This window comes from Erigeron canadensis, chromosome 1 (genome assembly GCF_010389155.1).
Source record: "Erigeron canadensis isolate Cc75 chromosome 1, C_canadensis_v1, whole genome shotgun sequence".
Lineage (NCBI taxonomy): Eukaryota > Viridiplantae > Streptophyta > Magnoliopsida > Asterales > Asteraceae > Erigeron > Erigeron canadensis.
Genome location: NC_057761.1, coordinates 49,236,491 through 49,252,260, shown reverse-complemented (window position 1 = coordinate 49,252,260; position 15,770 = coordinate 49,236,491). Strand labels below are relative to the sequence as shown.

Genomic DNA, 15,770 nt, shown 5'->3' with positions numbered 1-15,770 from the left:
AAACTCAAGAATGCAAGTAACTTGTCCCTCCATAAATCACTATTTCAAAAAAAAATTCCATTATTTCATTTTTCGCAGCTGTCATTCTACTAATCCTCACCGCTGGACAGACATTTGATGGTATTTATGGGTATTACAATCCACCTTAATGATGTTCCTGGGTTTACTGTACGTGCATATATAGAAACTTCCATTGTTTAATGTTTGGACTTAATACATAACTGGGAAATGATCTCCATTGGATTTGCACAAGGGTCTCAAGTTTGTGTGTGTCTGAGACGACAATAAAATTGTAATGTTTGAAGAATAGCGTACTTGAAATACAATTCTTGCATAACAGTATCAATTGGGAGTATATATAATGAAATATTCATGTAAGCAAAAACCGGGTTCGAATATATACATGCATAAAACGAAGACCTGCAGGTTTATTTTTTTCCTGTTTTGAACCCGGCTTTTGAAAAACCGGGTTCGAGTGCTTTAGTCACATCACCATCACGTCTTCCTGTTCGGTCAAAGATTCCCTGCAACTTGTCAGGCCCACCTGAACCCGGCTTTTGAAAAGCCGGTTTCGAATGTACTTTTTCGAACCCGGCTTTTGAAAAGCCGGTTTCGAGGCTACTTTTTTGAACCCGGCTTTTCAAAAGCCGGTTTATCCGGTTCTATAATTTTTTTTTTTCGAAAACTTATTTGACAAAACATCTTCCATAAATCACTATTTCAAAAAAAATTTTATTATTTTATTACCTGACAATAGTTTGAACACAACCACCTTTGTATGCATTTAATTTATTTTTATTTTATTTACAAAATCAATAAAATTTGATTTTCTCTTTTTAAAGATATGACTATATGAGTGATTACAACGAGAAGTCAAACATTGTAACACCCCATTTTCCAAAAAGTAATTAAAATAAACTTGTAGTTTTGACATTAAAATAATATCATAGCTTTTTATTTTAAAAATGGAGTTAAATTAGGTGGAATCTTAGTTGCTAGCGGGTATAATATCATTTTTATTTGGCAATGAAAACGTGACATGGGTTGGAGTAAACCAACACTTCTTCTCTTGTGTGTCATGGTTCCACTACCCATTTCCATTCTCTTCTAAAATCTTATAGGGGGTGTTTGGTAGGATGAAATTGTAATAAAGAATGAAAATGGAGAGAAAAAGAATACACTTCAAAGAATGAAACACATTCTTTTGTTTGGAGCCAACATATAATTGACCTAAGGTATATCTTAGAGATTGAATCTCTTGTTTGTTTGTATTAAATGTGAAGGAAATGAAATGAAGCTAACAAGCAAATTTTTACTCTAACTTTCATTCAACAATATTATATACCGGATAATACTATGAATAATAATAAAATTTAATGTATATGATTTTATATAGATTTAAAAAAATAACTTAACTAATATAAGATAAAAAAAAAAGTTTAAAATAAATACCGGATAATATAATGAATAATAATAAATTTTACTAGATATGATTTCACATAGATTAAGAAAAAAAATAATTAACTTAATTAATAAAAAAAAGGTTTAAAATAAACGGATTGCAAAAAAATTAAATTAGTATATATATGTATGGTAAACATCTATTATATATACTTACTAAGTAATTGAATGAAGAGATAGAGGATCCTCTAAGTGATCGGAGTATGGATCGGTCGAATAGTACAGATCTAGATTTGATTTAATTTTGCATAAAATAAAAAAAGTCTGTAAAAAGAGTTAGCTACAGCAACTATGAGAGAAAAAATATGTTAGCTTTTTTGATTCACACTAGAATAGTTAAGATAAGATTAAGATATTTAATATAATATAATATAAAGAAATTATACTTTGAAGTACTTATTGTTATTAATAATAAAAACTTTAAACTAACTCATTACAAGTTGGACAACATGATCTAAGTCTACAAAAGCTATACCTAGGCTAAGTTCAAGATTGGGAACAAAAACCATATTAGTTAATGGAATAATGGTTATGATCCAAAAGGTTAATAGCATATGCGAGCTATGAAAATCATAAGGATTAATACTTACGCCATTTCCATATAAATCCATTGAAAATCTATAATGAAAGCATCATAATTGTATAGAATTAATAAACATATCATTACATAAAAACAAAACAAATGGTGACTGCGAAATAAAACCCTTCCACGTGCTATGTTTTTCCTTAAGTGGGCTATAGGGGTTGTAATCCTCATCTATTTTTGTTGGTGTATCAACGATCAACTACGTTTTCATATATCATCGAAAAATGTATTCAATATTCTGCTTTTGTTATGGTGAATGACAATAACTAAGAAAGAAATTCGTGCTTTGTTTCATTGTAATATTTGATGGTAAATTTTGCCTGTGATTCACCGCAAACGTGAAACCAGTTTCATATATCATATGTTCTGATTAAGATATTACGAGTATATTCAATATTTGTTAGAATGAAAAAGTAAAGAAAATTCTGGTTTTAAAAAAAGTAATCAGTTAAAATTGATGCCGTAAATATTAAAAACTATTTACTTAAAAAAAAATTAAAAACCATTTAAGGTTAATATAGAAAAAGATAAAAATTGTGCATATTTATATGATATATTATATCTAAGCAAAATGACCGGTGCTATTAGTAACACCAAACCCAAGTGTTTTTAAGATAAATATAAATACAGAGTATACAATAATATGTGTGTCTAAAATAGTTATATAGCTGAAAATATAAATTTGTCTTAATAGCAACTAAATTAGATGCTATTAGAAAGGTCAGTTTATAAACTTATTATACAACCAAAGTTCATTTCTTTTTCCTCGTTCGTAACATCCACGGACTATTACGACAACCAAGTGCATGTTTCTCATGATTTTTAGTTATGTTTTCAGTTGGTCGGCCGATGAGGCGGTAAATGATGAGTAGAGAAAAGAATGAAATCTAAAATATGTTTCTTCAAGTTCTATCGAAATCTTTGAACCAAACGACCTTTTATTGTATGACGTGTAAAACAAGATTGGGTTGGGAAAATAAACTAAAAAATAAAAAAATACAATGAGATGGAAATTCTAAAAATCATAACGAGATCTCAAAATCGCAATGAGATGTTGAGAGTCGAAATGTGAATTTGAAAGGTTTTTTTTAATAATATTTTGAAATTTCCTATGAGATTATGAAATTCTTATGTGATTCTAAAGTTATTTATGAGATTTTGAAGTTCTTTATGCGGTTCTAAAGTTCTTTCTGTGATTTTTAGGATCTTTATCCAATTCCATATAAGAGAAGACGAATTAGGCTGCTTCTTATATAGCATTGGGTAAATAAGTATAGAATCGCATAAAGAACTTCAGAATTTCATAAAGAAATATAGAATCGCATAAATAACTTTCAAGTTTTAATTGGGATTTTAATAATCTTATTATAATTTTCAGGTTTCCATTACGATTTTTTTTCTTTTTATTTTGATTTTAACGAGTATTTTGTTAAAATTAAAAGATAGATATAATATATATTTCAAAAAAATTGGGTGTTCACGTTATTTAATTTAATACTATACTAGCTTAAGCACCCGGGTAATACCCGGGTAATATTAAGATAACTTATTACATATAGTTATAGATATAATGATGTAATTATTAAATATGAAAGCTTGACATAAAATATAAATAAAAAAGTTTAAAAAAATTAAATATTGATAATAAATTCAAAATATGGGAAAGTTTTTGACATGGAACGTATAAATTTTTTAAGACATAATAATTTATTTGAAAATGTTAAATTCATCCCTAAGACTTTAATTAACGTTTATAAAAAACTAAAGCTTTCATACCAAAAGCACATCCTAAATTTATGTTAAGTGACTATTTTATGCACCTTATCTTAATACCCGAATAATATTTAGACAACATATTGTAGTAATTGATATTGTGATAAATGTAAATGTTTAATATGAAAACTTGACAATATGGTTAAAATTACAGATAGTTTACCATTCTATTTAACGATCCATGACCGTATTTCTTACACTTTAGTTTTTTTTATTAATAAGTTAGCATGTATTAGTAATTTTTTTTATTAATATGTCTTGAATATGACATCAATTTAATAAATTGCGGTTTCTTTAGATTAATCTTTTTTTTTTAGTTCTTAATAATTTAAAATTTTATGTATACATATACCTCTATATATAGGGTTGTATTAACATACAAATGTGTGTAGTTTAACAAAGTGTAAGAGTCCTTAAGCTTTATCTCAATGGTTATATGACCATCTCCTTGTATGAGATTTTGTGTTCAAGCCTTGGGGTGGACATAAGTTAAGACAACATATGCTAAACCTCTCGTTGTCGAATCATGACACGAAGTTTTCAGTGAAATTCACCTTTCAAATAAGACAAAGTGCTACGGTATAACTATTGACCATTGGATGCAATAGAATAGGTTTTTAGAAGATCACGTATCTACTGCTATGAGTTTCTAAGGCTAAATTGTAAATTTAATAAATAATAATTGTAACCGTTGAAGTGCAACTGTGCAAGAATCACTCCAAAATTGTTTTTCAAAATTTGATTGTGGAATCTGGTAATTCACGGCATTTCGATGTAGATAATGCATATTTGTTACTGCATTATTTTATTAATGGAAATGGATGCATTGCATTAACAAAAACATTTTGCATTTCAGTTTATAATGTATATAGATAATTAATAAATATGATATGATATAATGTTGGAGTAAAGAAGGCACTATATTCGGCGGAAAGTAACAAACCTCTAGTTAGTTAGTTACTTAGTTTTAGTTAATATATTTAAATATTTGTTTATGACATCATAATTAATAATTTTAAAAATTAATTAGAGAATGTAGAGATTTTAGATGTACACTTAAGTTTTTTTTAGACTAAATTTTAGAATTAGACTTTAGCTTTATATATAAAAAAGATATATGTATATAAAATCAGATAAAAAAAACATCTGGCAAACCATCTATACAATTGATGCAATTCACCACCACCAGTACCCGTCTTTCTTTTCTTCCCCCAAACAGAGAATCACACAAACTCCCTCTCTCTCACATACACCCCGCACTCAGCACACTTGTGACTTGTATATATATACGCTACACATTTCTAGTTAATATCGTCAACGCCGATCCCCAAATCATCACACCACCAAAAAAAAAAAAATGCTTCCTTACACCTCCATCCATGACGCCGAAACATCACTAAACAGATCACTAACAACATTAGAAACATATTGGTTTAATTACACATCCACTAAATCCGATTATTTTCTCTACTGTCACAACATTTTATTCTTGTTTCTTGTTTTCACTCTTGTCCCTCTTTTTTATATCTTCACAGAACTTTTTTTCTCTAAATATATCATTGCCTATAAAATCCAACCTAAAGTCAAATTCTCGTTTGTCGATAATTTCAATTGTTATGTCGATGTTATGCGCATGTTTGTTTTAGTTGTTGGCCCTCTTCAGCTTGTTTCCTATCCTTCTGTTAAAGTAAGCCTTCTTTCCATTATTTGTTTATTTACTTGTTAGAAGTAGAGTACCTTTTTGTGCGGGTTCTTTATGTTATGTGAGATGGGAAACCGTTATTAAAATGTATCCGGTTATACATGTTTTAGACTATTAGTAATGTATGTATCGTATTACTTCCCAAAACTAATGTTTCCGGGTCTGAATGATAGATAAATTAGTAGGTTTTGGAAAGTTTAGGGCGCTTTTGGTTGTAGAAAATGTTTTCTAGTTTTTTATTTTTAATTTTCTAGAAAATGAAAGGAGTTTTTATTTCCTAGAAAACAAATAAAAATTTTGAAAACGCGTTCTAATTAGAAAACTTGAAAACATGTTAGAGATGTGAGGGGAGAGGGAGCAATGAAATGGAAAATGAAAATGAAAAATGGAAAACAAGAAAAAGATGTTTTCAAGTTATCTATGGAAAAATGGAAAACATTGTTTTTGTTTTCTTGGAAAACATTCTTAGAAAACTATGATTAGAATGCGTTTTCTGTTTTCCATGTTTTCTTGGAAAACGGAAATGGAAAACAAGGGGTGTCTTCCGCAACCAAACGCCCCCTTAGTACTTTAAGAGATAAAAAGAAAAGAAAAGAAAAGAATCAGGGGTTGTGGAAAATGTAATCTACTTTTCCATTTCTAATTTTCTAGAAACTGAAAGGAGTTCTCCATCTTTAGAAAACAAATGAAAATTTTGAAAACGTGTTCAAAACTAAAAATTGGAAAACAATTTGAGGTTTTCAAAATTTAGAAAATGAAAAGTGGAAAACAGTAAAAAAGTGTTTTCTAATTTCCCATTGAAAAGTGGAAAACATGTTTTTCTGTTCTCATGGAAAACATTTTTGGAAAACTATGATTTGAACGCGTTGCCTGTTTTCCATGTTTTCTTAGAAAATGAAAATGGAAAACAGAGGGTGCTTTCCCAACTAAACGCGACCCAGGCTTCTCTAAACTTCATAACCTAGCAATAAATTTTTCTAGACTGTAGAGTGTTCATCGATATAAGTATAAGTTTTTCTTGTTTGTTTAGGTTATCATAACTTTACTTGTCCCGCTATAGCCGAATGTTTATCATTTATTAAAAAAAAATAATGTGTTGAAAGTATCTTTTGTCTACATCACCCATGTTACTAGTATTAAAAATGGTAAAATCCAGACAAGCAGGAAAGTTATACTTACCTAAAAGAACATAACATATGTATATCTGCATGGATGTCCTCGAAATGTTCTTTGCTATTTTATGACATTTCCCCAAAAGATATATCTACCTTTTTGATATGTGGTCAGACATACTCAAATTTACTGGTTTAAGGTAGAACGAATGAATGATACATACAATAGTAGCTACAAAGTTTAGTACACAAAAAGGTCAGTTTGGAAGAACGATATGCACAATACTGAAATGGGAGGTTATGTTTTTTATGAGTCTAACAAAACGAGTTTTGGGTTTGTAATATCGATCCTTATCATGGTGTCTGTACAGTTTTTACATCACCGTTTAATTCTCGTCCATTTGTATATTAGATTGTTATTATGTTGATGTAATGTTTGGTGGTTTTGTTGAATTGTAGTCTGATGTTCAAGCATCTTTAAAAATAGTTTAACTAACTTATTTGTCTAAAGGCAAAAAAGTTAAATCATGCACTACTGCTTTTTCTTCATTTTCCGGTAGCAGATGATTGGGAATATCTTACTTTCACTTTTAAGATTTGTAGGAATATTGACTGGCTTACTAAATGCTTTTGTAGATGATTGGCATTCGAACAAGCTTACCATTGCCATCACTAATGGAGGTTGCTTCTCAATTGTTCATTTACTTTATAGTTGAGGATTTCACAAATTATTGGATCCATAGATTTTTGCATGGAAAATGGGGGTATGAAAAAATTCATAAGGTTCATCATGAATATACAGCACCTATAGGATATGCAGCACCATATGCACACTGGGCCGAGGTTTTGATTCTTGGGATTCCATCTTTTCTTGGGCCCGCCATGGTTCCGGGTCATATGATTACATTCTGGCTTTGGATTGCTTTGAGGCAGATTGAGGCCATTGAGACTCACAGTGGGTAAGTAAGCATGCTTTTTTATTAAACTCAAACCTTTTAGCCTTACTTTTTTTAAATTCTCGTGATTACTGTTTACTTTCAAATTTGGCTTATATGTTGAAATGATGATTAATAATCGATTAAACTTAGGCCTGATTGGAAATAGTGTGATCTTAAGTATAGATGATTTGACTTTTGGAACTATGGAAAATGATCAAAATACTTTTTCCTCCCCAAACCCCACTTATCCTTTTTTCTAACCCCACTTTTGTGGTATGTGTGTTTTGCTTTCTACGTCTTTTTCATTACTTTTGCGCTGCACTCCAAGGCCAAACATCATTAATGAAAGGTCTATTACATCAATTATGAAATTCTACTTAGAATGTGTAGATAGAAAAACAAAGTTCATGTTTTTATTCAGCAATAGGTCTATTTATGTTGTTTCCTTGCTCTTTTGGCATTCCAGTTATACCTGATTCCGCCTGTTCTAATAGAGTCATAGTAATACTGCAAGTTTGTATTCTATAGGAAATTTTGTGATTAGGACATACTAGTTAATCTATGTATATCCAAGGCTGATAATGATGCTAAATATTTTAATAAATGAACATAACATAATATATATTTATTAATTTCAGTTTGATGATTCATTATTGTCATTTTTATAAATACGAGTCATATGCCCGCGCAATCCGGCGGCAATGGTGGTAGCGGTGCGGGATGGTGGTGGCGGCGACGGGTGGTGGGGGCGGCAATGGTGGTGAGTGTAAAAGTAATTGATGTTAAAGGAGGTAGTGTAGTTATTGTAAGGATTGAGGAATTTATGTTGTAAATTATTTCATTAAGGGTAGGTATATTAGGTGGAGATGTTAAAATTAATGAATAAAGGAGGGGGGTATTTTAGGTAGTTCAATTCCTTATTTGAGATTTTTGGGGGGTGGGTTCCCCTTTTATCAGGTATTATAGATATAGATTATAGATAATAGGTTATAGATTATAGATAATAGATTATAGATATAGATTATAGATATAGATATGTAATTTTGGATTTTAATGCCTAACAGCTGTGTGAATTGGAAGAACCATATGAGACAGTTACATTTGCTCTTTTACTTTTCCAGTTTTCCTACAATGGTTCCAAATTAGAAATGTCTAAGCAGACATTTACCTGAATATTAAGGGATCTAAAACATAGCTAAATATTCATATTCAAGTGATCGTTTCGTTCTTTACTATAGATTAATCACATCTAACAGAATCACTAAATTTTTCACCCTGTCATTGCCTATTCATCGAGGAAAATATGGGAACAGTTATGTTGTAGGCTACTAAACTCTTATAGACTTCAAGCCATTAATATTGTTTCTCAAGAAGTTAGAAGAGAGTTTAAGCCACTGCTTAAAAGATAATTAAATGACTTTAACAATTCTATTCTGTTATTTCTTTGTACTATAATGCATGTTATTACAGAAAATAACCGAACTACTGTTTTTGTACAAAAACCAGATTTTAGTACATCCTTTTATTAGATAGTAGTTTCTTCTATCTCTTGATTTGAAGCAACAAATAGATTATGTCATCACTCTATATTTTGTATTAAGACACAACCTCAATGGGATCTTTTCAAAAATATGTTCATTGAAATGCTACTTGTAGGTTCTATACATTATCCTGTCAATACAAGTGAACAAAAAAAAGCAACTACACTGCTGTTGGAATTTGCTTTATGCAGGTATGATTTCCCATGGACATTCACAAAATTCATCCCTTTCTATGGCGGAGCTGATTACCATGATTATCACCATTACGTTGGAGGACAAAGCCAAAGCAACTTTGCATCTGTCTTTACTTACTGTGACTTCATATACGGAACAGACAAGGTATTATAATATTTCTACATCTATCTTTAGCCTGTTGTTGCATAAGTTACTAATGCTGTGCTCGTTTATCTTATTAGGGCTATCGTTACCAGAAGAAAGTACTGCGACAGGTAAAAAGACTGCAGCCTTATTTTGAATTCTTGGTTAACAATTGTTATATCCCTTCTTTACATTAAAAGTAGTGTAGTCATATTTGAGAAATATTTGATCATTAACATTTTTTATAAGTAATCTTCAATATTGACAATTCATACGGATCATAGTTAGCATCAATTCTATGTAATGGTGACAACCCAAAAACTAAGCAATTTTCTCCTTGAGCAAAATTCTCTCTAACCTTTTCTCCTTGAAGAGATTTTCTCCTGAATTCCACTCATCCTAGAAAGGAAACTGTTGCAATTCCCATCAAACAGAACAGAAAAATATCTTCTTTTTCTTTCTTTTTTCTAATTGATAAATTTACATGACAAAATGCTGCGGTTGATTCTGAAGATTTTATGCCCTAGTATAATAATTCTCTTTTCGTCTCTTCCAGTTAAGAGAGGGCTTGAAAAGTGATGGAAAAGAAAATGATGGATTGCATGCTTCTACACAAGATATTAAATTGGAGTAGCCGTGGTAATACCGATATGCTTCTCACCTGTTTAAGGTTAAGTTGTTTATTCAGATCAATTTAGGTATTTTGTGTCTAGGTTTCTAAGCTCGTCTTTGTGCTAATTTACAAAGGCTCTTATTGATAGCTTTAAAATTGTTTGTCCATTTTGGTCAGTTCAAGTCGTTTTCTTTCTTATTTAAGCTTTTGTACCATACAATGTTCATATAATACAGTCATACTTTTTCTTGATTTAACCTTGTGCACACGAGTGATTTGCGTTTGCAGTTTTTCGGCCATCCTAATTTATCATGGCCATTTTGTTACACTTGTGAAAAAGCAAAAGAAACGCTACTATCTGTTGGAATCCAAAGGGGTTGGATATATGAATCTAGACAAATTTTGCAAATGCAGTGCGACTTAAGTATTAATGGCCCTTGACTTGAATTTCCTTGTATAAATTTGGTACCACGTTAGAGCTTGGCATGAACACTATAATTTCTGAAACTCCAAACAATGTATATAGCTGACCAAATCATTGTGTTCAACATCTTCACATTTGAAAACGCTGGCAGCCCATTGTGAATGATTCTTTTTTGAAAAATTAGACCTTTTTTCAGTGAACTATAAAAGAAGGCAAGACCGATTTGGCTGAAATGTTTTGGATGGTGGTGGGATGTGAGACCACCCCTTCACAATTGATTTTTGTCAGTTGGACAAATGATGAAACGGTAAAGCAGACTTTAAGATGCAACAACACATGATGATGTGATGCCCTTGTTACAGCTTTTATTCAAGATATTGCTCCACTTTGTATTGTGGTTTATTTTTGTGCCTATTTGTTCCAGAGCTTTGTAATACACGATATGAGCAACACTAAATAATCTTGTATAGATGCTTATTTGATTGACATGAATACATATGCGCCCATTTAAAAGGGCTTGATCAGCTTTGATTCAATCCTTATCGAATTGTAGGTTCAAACCATCATCGATGATACAAAAGTTAAAAGGCCTTTGTAAGTTTGGTATTTAATTTTGTTTTAGAGATAACAAAAGGGAGGAGGATTGTATTCTATCAAAAGTTCTGAGCTCACAGGAAAGAATAAACCTACTGTTCATAATTTTGTAACGGATAAAAATATATTATGATACACACGTATTAAGTTATCGTTTTCAAAACAACTTGGAAGGAAAAATGTCGATTTATCGAGTTAAAATTTTTGTGACTTTTTAATTTCTGTATTAGTCAAATGTGCACAAGTCCAATGACAGGAGGGAATAATAAATACGGAGTAATTAGCAGTTTGGTTCGAAGTGATTTTTAATACATTTTTCCTCAATGACGACGTGTACACATCAAAAACCAAATAACATTGATAACGTGTCCAAATCTAGACCAATCAAATCTAATGACATGTACATTTTCAAACCACTACCTCCATCGGTAAGTTCCCTCCATTTTTTATTTTTTTATTTCTTGTAAACTGAATGAAACCTTTGCTTCACTGCATTCATAGAACTACCATCCCACAACTATACATTTTCTTCTTCCAATGGCCACAGGCGCATCAGTTTCGTCTTTGATCGGATCCACGGCGGTGCATTTAGGCAGAATTCGGGTTCTAAAAGAGGGATTAGGACAACTTTCTCAACAGTCTAATGAAACCGGCCCAGTTGTATATTGGATGTTTAGAGATCAACGGTTGAGAGATAACTGGGCATTGATTCATGCTGTTGATCAAGCCAACAAACTTAATGTTCCTGTTGCGGTTGCGTTTAATTTGTTTGATTCGTTTTTAGGTGCTAAAGCTCGTCAGTTGGGGTTTATGTTAAGAGGGTTACAGCAACTTCATCGCGATATCGAAGATAATCTTCATATTCCTTTCTTCTTGTTTCAGGTGAGTGATGAATTCAATATTATTAGATGTTTTATTACTGAATTTTATTTAACTACTTTAATCATGCTACTACTTATAATGGATAACCGATCTATTATTAATCTGATCTACCTTGAAGGGATTAACATAACAAAGTACATTTTAACGATTTCAGTTCATAGAAGAGATAGATTAATTGATAATTTAACCTTTTACTAGGTTTTTACGTAGATTGTGGGGTCCTAAAGGATAGCCTGAACCCGACTAATTTATTAACTATGTTATGGGTTACAATGCAAACCTGTTTAGCCCAACAGTTGGGTTCGTGTCATGAATTGCAATCCCTATTCTTTAAATAAAAGTAAGATTACTTAAACATAACCACCAGGGTGGTGGTCTATTGGTTGGGCATACATCCCCAAAAGGGTGAAACTTCTTAGTGGTCAGAGGTTTGATTTCTTATTCCTTAAAAAGTATACCCTAGTGGCCACAGAGGCTCACCACTTTGACTTTGGGCTCGCAAAAGCGAGTCAATTTTTGTGATTAGTCTGCTCGTAAAGCGAGTAAGACACCCATGATTACCCACAAAAACAAAAAATTACTTAAAAGATACAAAACTTAAGGTAGGTTGCTATTTGTTTGACATCACCTATAACAGTTAAATGTCCCTCTTAATGTTGTTTTTTAAAACTTGGTTAGAGAAATTATTTTGTTTGATGTAGGGAGAAGCTACTGAAACTATTCCGAGTTTTGTTGAAGAATGTGGAGCTTCCCTTTTGGTTACCGATTTCTCACCTTTAAGGCAAGTTCGAGGCTGGAAAGAAGAAATAACCAAAAGGGTACCTGATTCTGTATCGATTCATGAAGTCGATGCACATAACATTGTACCCATATGGGCGGCATCAGACAAGTTGGAAGATTATGCTAGAACCATTAGACCAAAAATCTATAACCAGTTTCCTGACTATCTGACTGAATTCCCAATAATAAAGCCTCGGACAAGGAAATGGGTTGCCCCAAATCGAGTTATTGACTGGGAGAATCTTATTGAAAGTGTAGTAAGGTAATATATTAATTTATTGCATTTAGAGGTTAGTTAAATTTATGAAGACTGATAATTATATGATCATATGGTCAGGGAAGGTGCTGAAGTTCCTGAAATCGATTGGTGTGAACCAGGAGAAATTGCCGCTTTAGAAACATTAATGGGTAGTAAGACTGGTTTTTTAGCAACTAGATTAGAGAACTACGCTGCAGACCGGAATAACCCTTTTAAACCCAAAGCAACTTCTGGTCTTTCTCCGTATTTGCATTTTGGGCAGATATCAGCCCAACGTTGTGCCCTTGAGGCACGTAAACTGCGCAAAGTTTATCCACAGGTTGGTATTGTAAGAAACATTTTCTTTTTTTGACAGTTTTGTTTTGATAGTTTTGATTGAAATTCTTTTCTAACACTATCAAATCTCATCATCTTTGATTATGGACTGAAGGCAGTTGACAAATTTTTGGATGAACTGGTCGTGTGGAGGGAACTAGCTGATAATTTCTGCTATTACGAGCCTCATTATGATTCATTTCATGGTGCATGGGATTGGGCTCGGACAACACTTTTAGACCATGCTTTTGACAAACGTGAACGTATATACACGTGAGTGCACTGCTTGTTTTGATTCTTTTAGACTTTGGTTGATTGATTGATTATGATGCATTGTACACAGAATTGAGCAGCTGGAGAAGGCACAAACTGCAGATCCTGTAAGCTATCATACTTTTTTTTATCTACCACTTAAAGATTGTTAGATCGTTTATCTTTAATTTTTTTGCTAGCAAACTTGTGTAAAATGGTTTATTATGCTTATTGCTTACTTTCAGCTCTGGAATGCTTCTCAGCTAGAGATGGTTCATTATGGGAAGATGCATGGCTATATGCGGTAAGTAGCAATTATTCCATCGTGGTTGGTGGCGAAAAGAAATAAGATAAAAAGATAATATGGCTCACAAGTAGCAGAATACCACAATCAGATTAGCACGAAAGCTGTCAATATATATATAGATATATATATATATATATTGACAGGTTTTGTGCTAATCTGATTGTGGTATTCTGCTGCTTGTGAGCCATATTATCTTTTTATATATAATAGAAGATTTATGATTATGACAATAAATGGTAAAAAAGAATCAAGTAAACTGATGATTTTGATAAAATGGAGCTTAAGGAATGAAGAGATTGATTTTTCTTGTATCGTTATTTGTAAAATTTGGTTAAGTTTTATCTCTAATTTGCAAAAGGTGATAACAGAATGTATTGGGCAAAAAAGATTCTTGAATGGACGAGCAGCCCGCAAGAAGCTGTAGAAATAGCAGTCTATTTGAATGACAAGGTAATCGATTAATCATCTGTATAAGGGCCTTAGCTACTTGCATAGTCATTATAGTTTATGTTTTGTCTTAACGGGTCAAATGGATAAAAACATTTAGCTTATATGCACAAAATCTCCTACATCACTTTATTAACCTCTTGCAACACTTTATTTTATAGAAGTGGACCAAAGGCAACTGCAAATTGCCCAAAAAGATTAATTTTCCGGACCCTTTAACTTCATTCTAGACCGCCCTTTAGCACATTAGTTACTAGTTAGATACATGTTTTTTTTCCAATATACAAAAATATTTTGAATCTCTCAATCAAAACCCATTTTCTTCATGTACCAATAAGTAACCTTTTTTAAAAATCCAAATTCATATGACCAAACCATTTTGCCACCACCATGTGAAATCCTAACTAGTCTAATAACGAATTTGTTTACTTTGCACAGTATCATATTGATGGGAGAGATCCAAACGGGTATGCTGGTATAATGTGGTCAATCTGTGGTGTACACGATAATGTATGTAATCTTTCCAAATTAATGCTTTGTTAAAGTTCTTGAATTTATTAGTTTTACATCATTTTCCTTCTTGTTTGCCTTTTTTTTCCTTCATTTTGTGGGTCAAATCTTTATTTCGTTTCAGGGTTTTCAAGAGCGACCCGTCTATGGTAAGATACGATCCATGACCTATGCGGGGTGCAGCAGGAAATTCAATGTTGATGGATACATTACTTATGTGAAGAAGTTAGTAAGAGCTGTCAAGAAACAAAAAGAGGAAATCTTGCTTAATAGCAAAGCAAAACAACCCGCTATACCCAATTAAGTTACTGTAATTCTTCAAATTAAATACTAGGCATTCGTTTTGTTATAGAGTAAGCAAAACTGAAAAAGGTAAAACAAAGTTCGCACAATGCAAAATTTGTAGTATTGACATACATCTATGATCTATGTACTATGTTATTTCATTCTTGACCAATCGACATGCTCAGGATGCAGTTTTTACACTCGAAAACCAAAAGAAGGCTCATAAAAGGCTAATGATATATCCTCTTAAAAATCAACTTAGGCTGAGAGGAATGGAGTATCCAGCCCTTTAAAAAAAAGTGGGATTGGGCTATCTAGTTGAGTGGGGGACTTTCGACAAGTGGCTCTATGTGATTGGCTAGGGAGTGAAAATGTAAGAGAGATAAAGAAAGAGGTTTGGTGTATGGTCAAAAGAGAGAGATGTGGTTGGCAATGTACAAAAGTCACTCAAAGAAGGTTTTTTGCCGGGGCCTAACAAGCATTGTGTAGCCGGCATATAGTAGGCAATCCATGCATGAGTCACCGGATCCGCCGCTCCACTCCATTCAGCTTTAGGGCTTTTGTCACATGACACGTGTATCCACTCATTCTCTCTGTCAATCTCTTCCTTTGATTTTGACAAGTGTCGTCATCGTGTTGTTAGGTCAATTTATTAAGTTGATTTGTGGTTT

At 32.1% G+C, this 15,770-nt stretch overlaps 2 protein-coding genes across 3 annotated transcripts; both read left to right on the top strand.

Moving 5' to 3' along the window:
* Positions 1-4,971: 4,971 nt before the first annotated feature.
* Positions 4,972-10,301, top strand: LOC122585370 (methylsterol monooxygenase 1-1-like). Its single transcript, XM_043757503.1, has 5 exons — positions 4,972-5,507; positions 7,271-7,593; positions 9,305-9,452; positions 9,530-9,562; positions 9,988-10,301. Exons 1-5 carry the CDS (start codon positions 5,178-5,180, stop codon positions 10,063-10,065), a joined length of 912 nt encoding a protein of 303 aa, XP_043613438.1. The 5' UTR covers positions 4,972-5,177; the 3' UTR covers positions 10,066-10,301.
* A 1,238-nt stretch (positions 10,302-11,539) lies between these two features.
* On the top strand, positions 11,540-15,271 carry LOC122585368 (deoxyribodipyrimidine photo-lyase-like). 2 transcript variants are annotated; one of them, XM_043757500.1, is made up of 9 exons: positions 11,540-11,944; positions 12,646-12,986; positions 13,062-13,302; positions 13,414-13,571; positions 13,642-13,678; positions 13,796-13,854; positions 14,226-14,307; positions 14,743-14,814; positions 14,939-15,271. In XM_043757500.1, exons 1-9 carry the CDS (start codon positions 11,600-11,602, stop codon positions 15,116-15,118), a joined length of 1,515 nt encoding a protein of 504 aa, XP_043613435.1. In that variant the 5' UTR covers positions 11,540-11,599; the 3' UTR covers positions 15,119-15,271. The 2 variants fall into 2 exon arrangements, with proteins under 2 accessions (XP_043613435.1, XP_043613436.1); XM_043757501.1 differs by lacking the exon at positions 14,743-14,814.
* Positions 15,272-15,770: the final 499 nt, after the last annotated feature.

What these genes read in the sequence shown, in the direction of transcription:
- LOC122585368 (XM_043757500.1), top strand. Translation starts at nt 11,600, where the DNA reads ATGGCCACAGGCGCATCAGTTTCGTCTTTGATCGGATCCACGGCGGTG. An exon ending in TTCCTTTCTTCTTGTTTCAG is followed by an intron (nt 11,945 to 12,645) that starts GTGAGTGATGAA and finishes TGTTTGATGTAG; the next exon opens with GGAGAAGCTACTGAAACTAT. An exon ending in CAGTCTATTTGAATGACAAG is followed by an intron (nt 14,308 to 14,742) that starts GTAATCGATTAA and finishes TACTTTGCACAG; the next exon opens with TATCATATTGATGGGAGAGA.
- LOC122585370 (XM_043757503.1), top strand. Translation starts at nt 5,178, where the DNA reads ATGCTTCCTTACACCTCCATCCATGACGCCGAAACATCACTAAACAGA. An exon ending in TTTCCTATCCTTCTGTTAAA is followed by an intron (nt 5,508 to 7,270) that starts GTAAGCCTTCTT and finishes ATGCTTTTGTAG; the next exon opens with ATGATTGGCATTCGAACAAG. An exon ending in GCCATTGAGACTCACAGTGG is followed by an intron (nt 7,594 to 9,304) that starts GTAAGTAAGCAT and finishes TGCTTTATGCAG; the next exon opens with GTATGATTTCCCATGGACAT.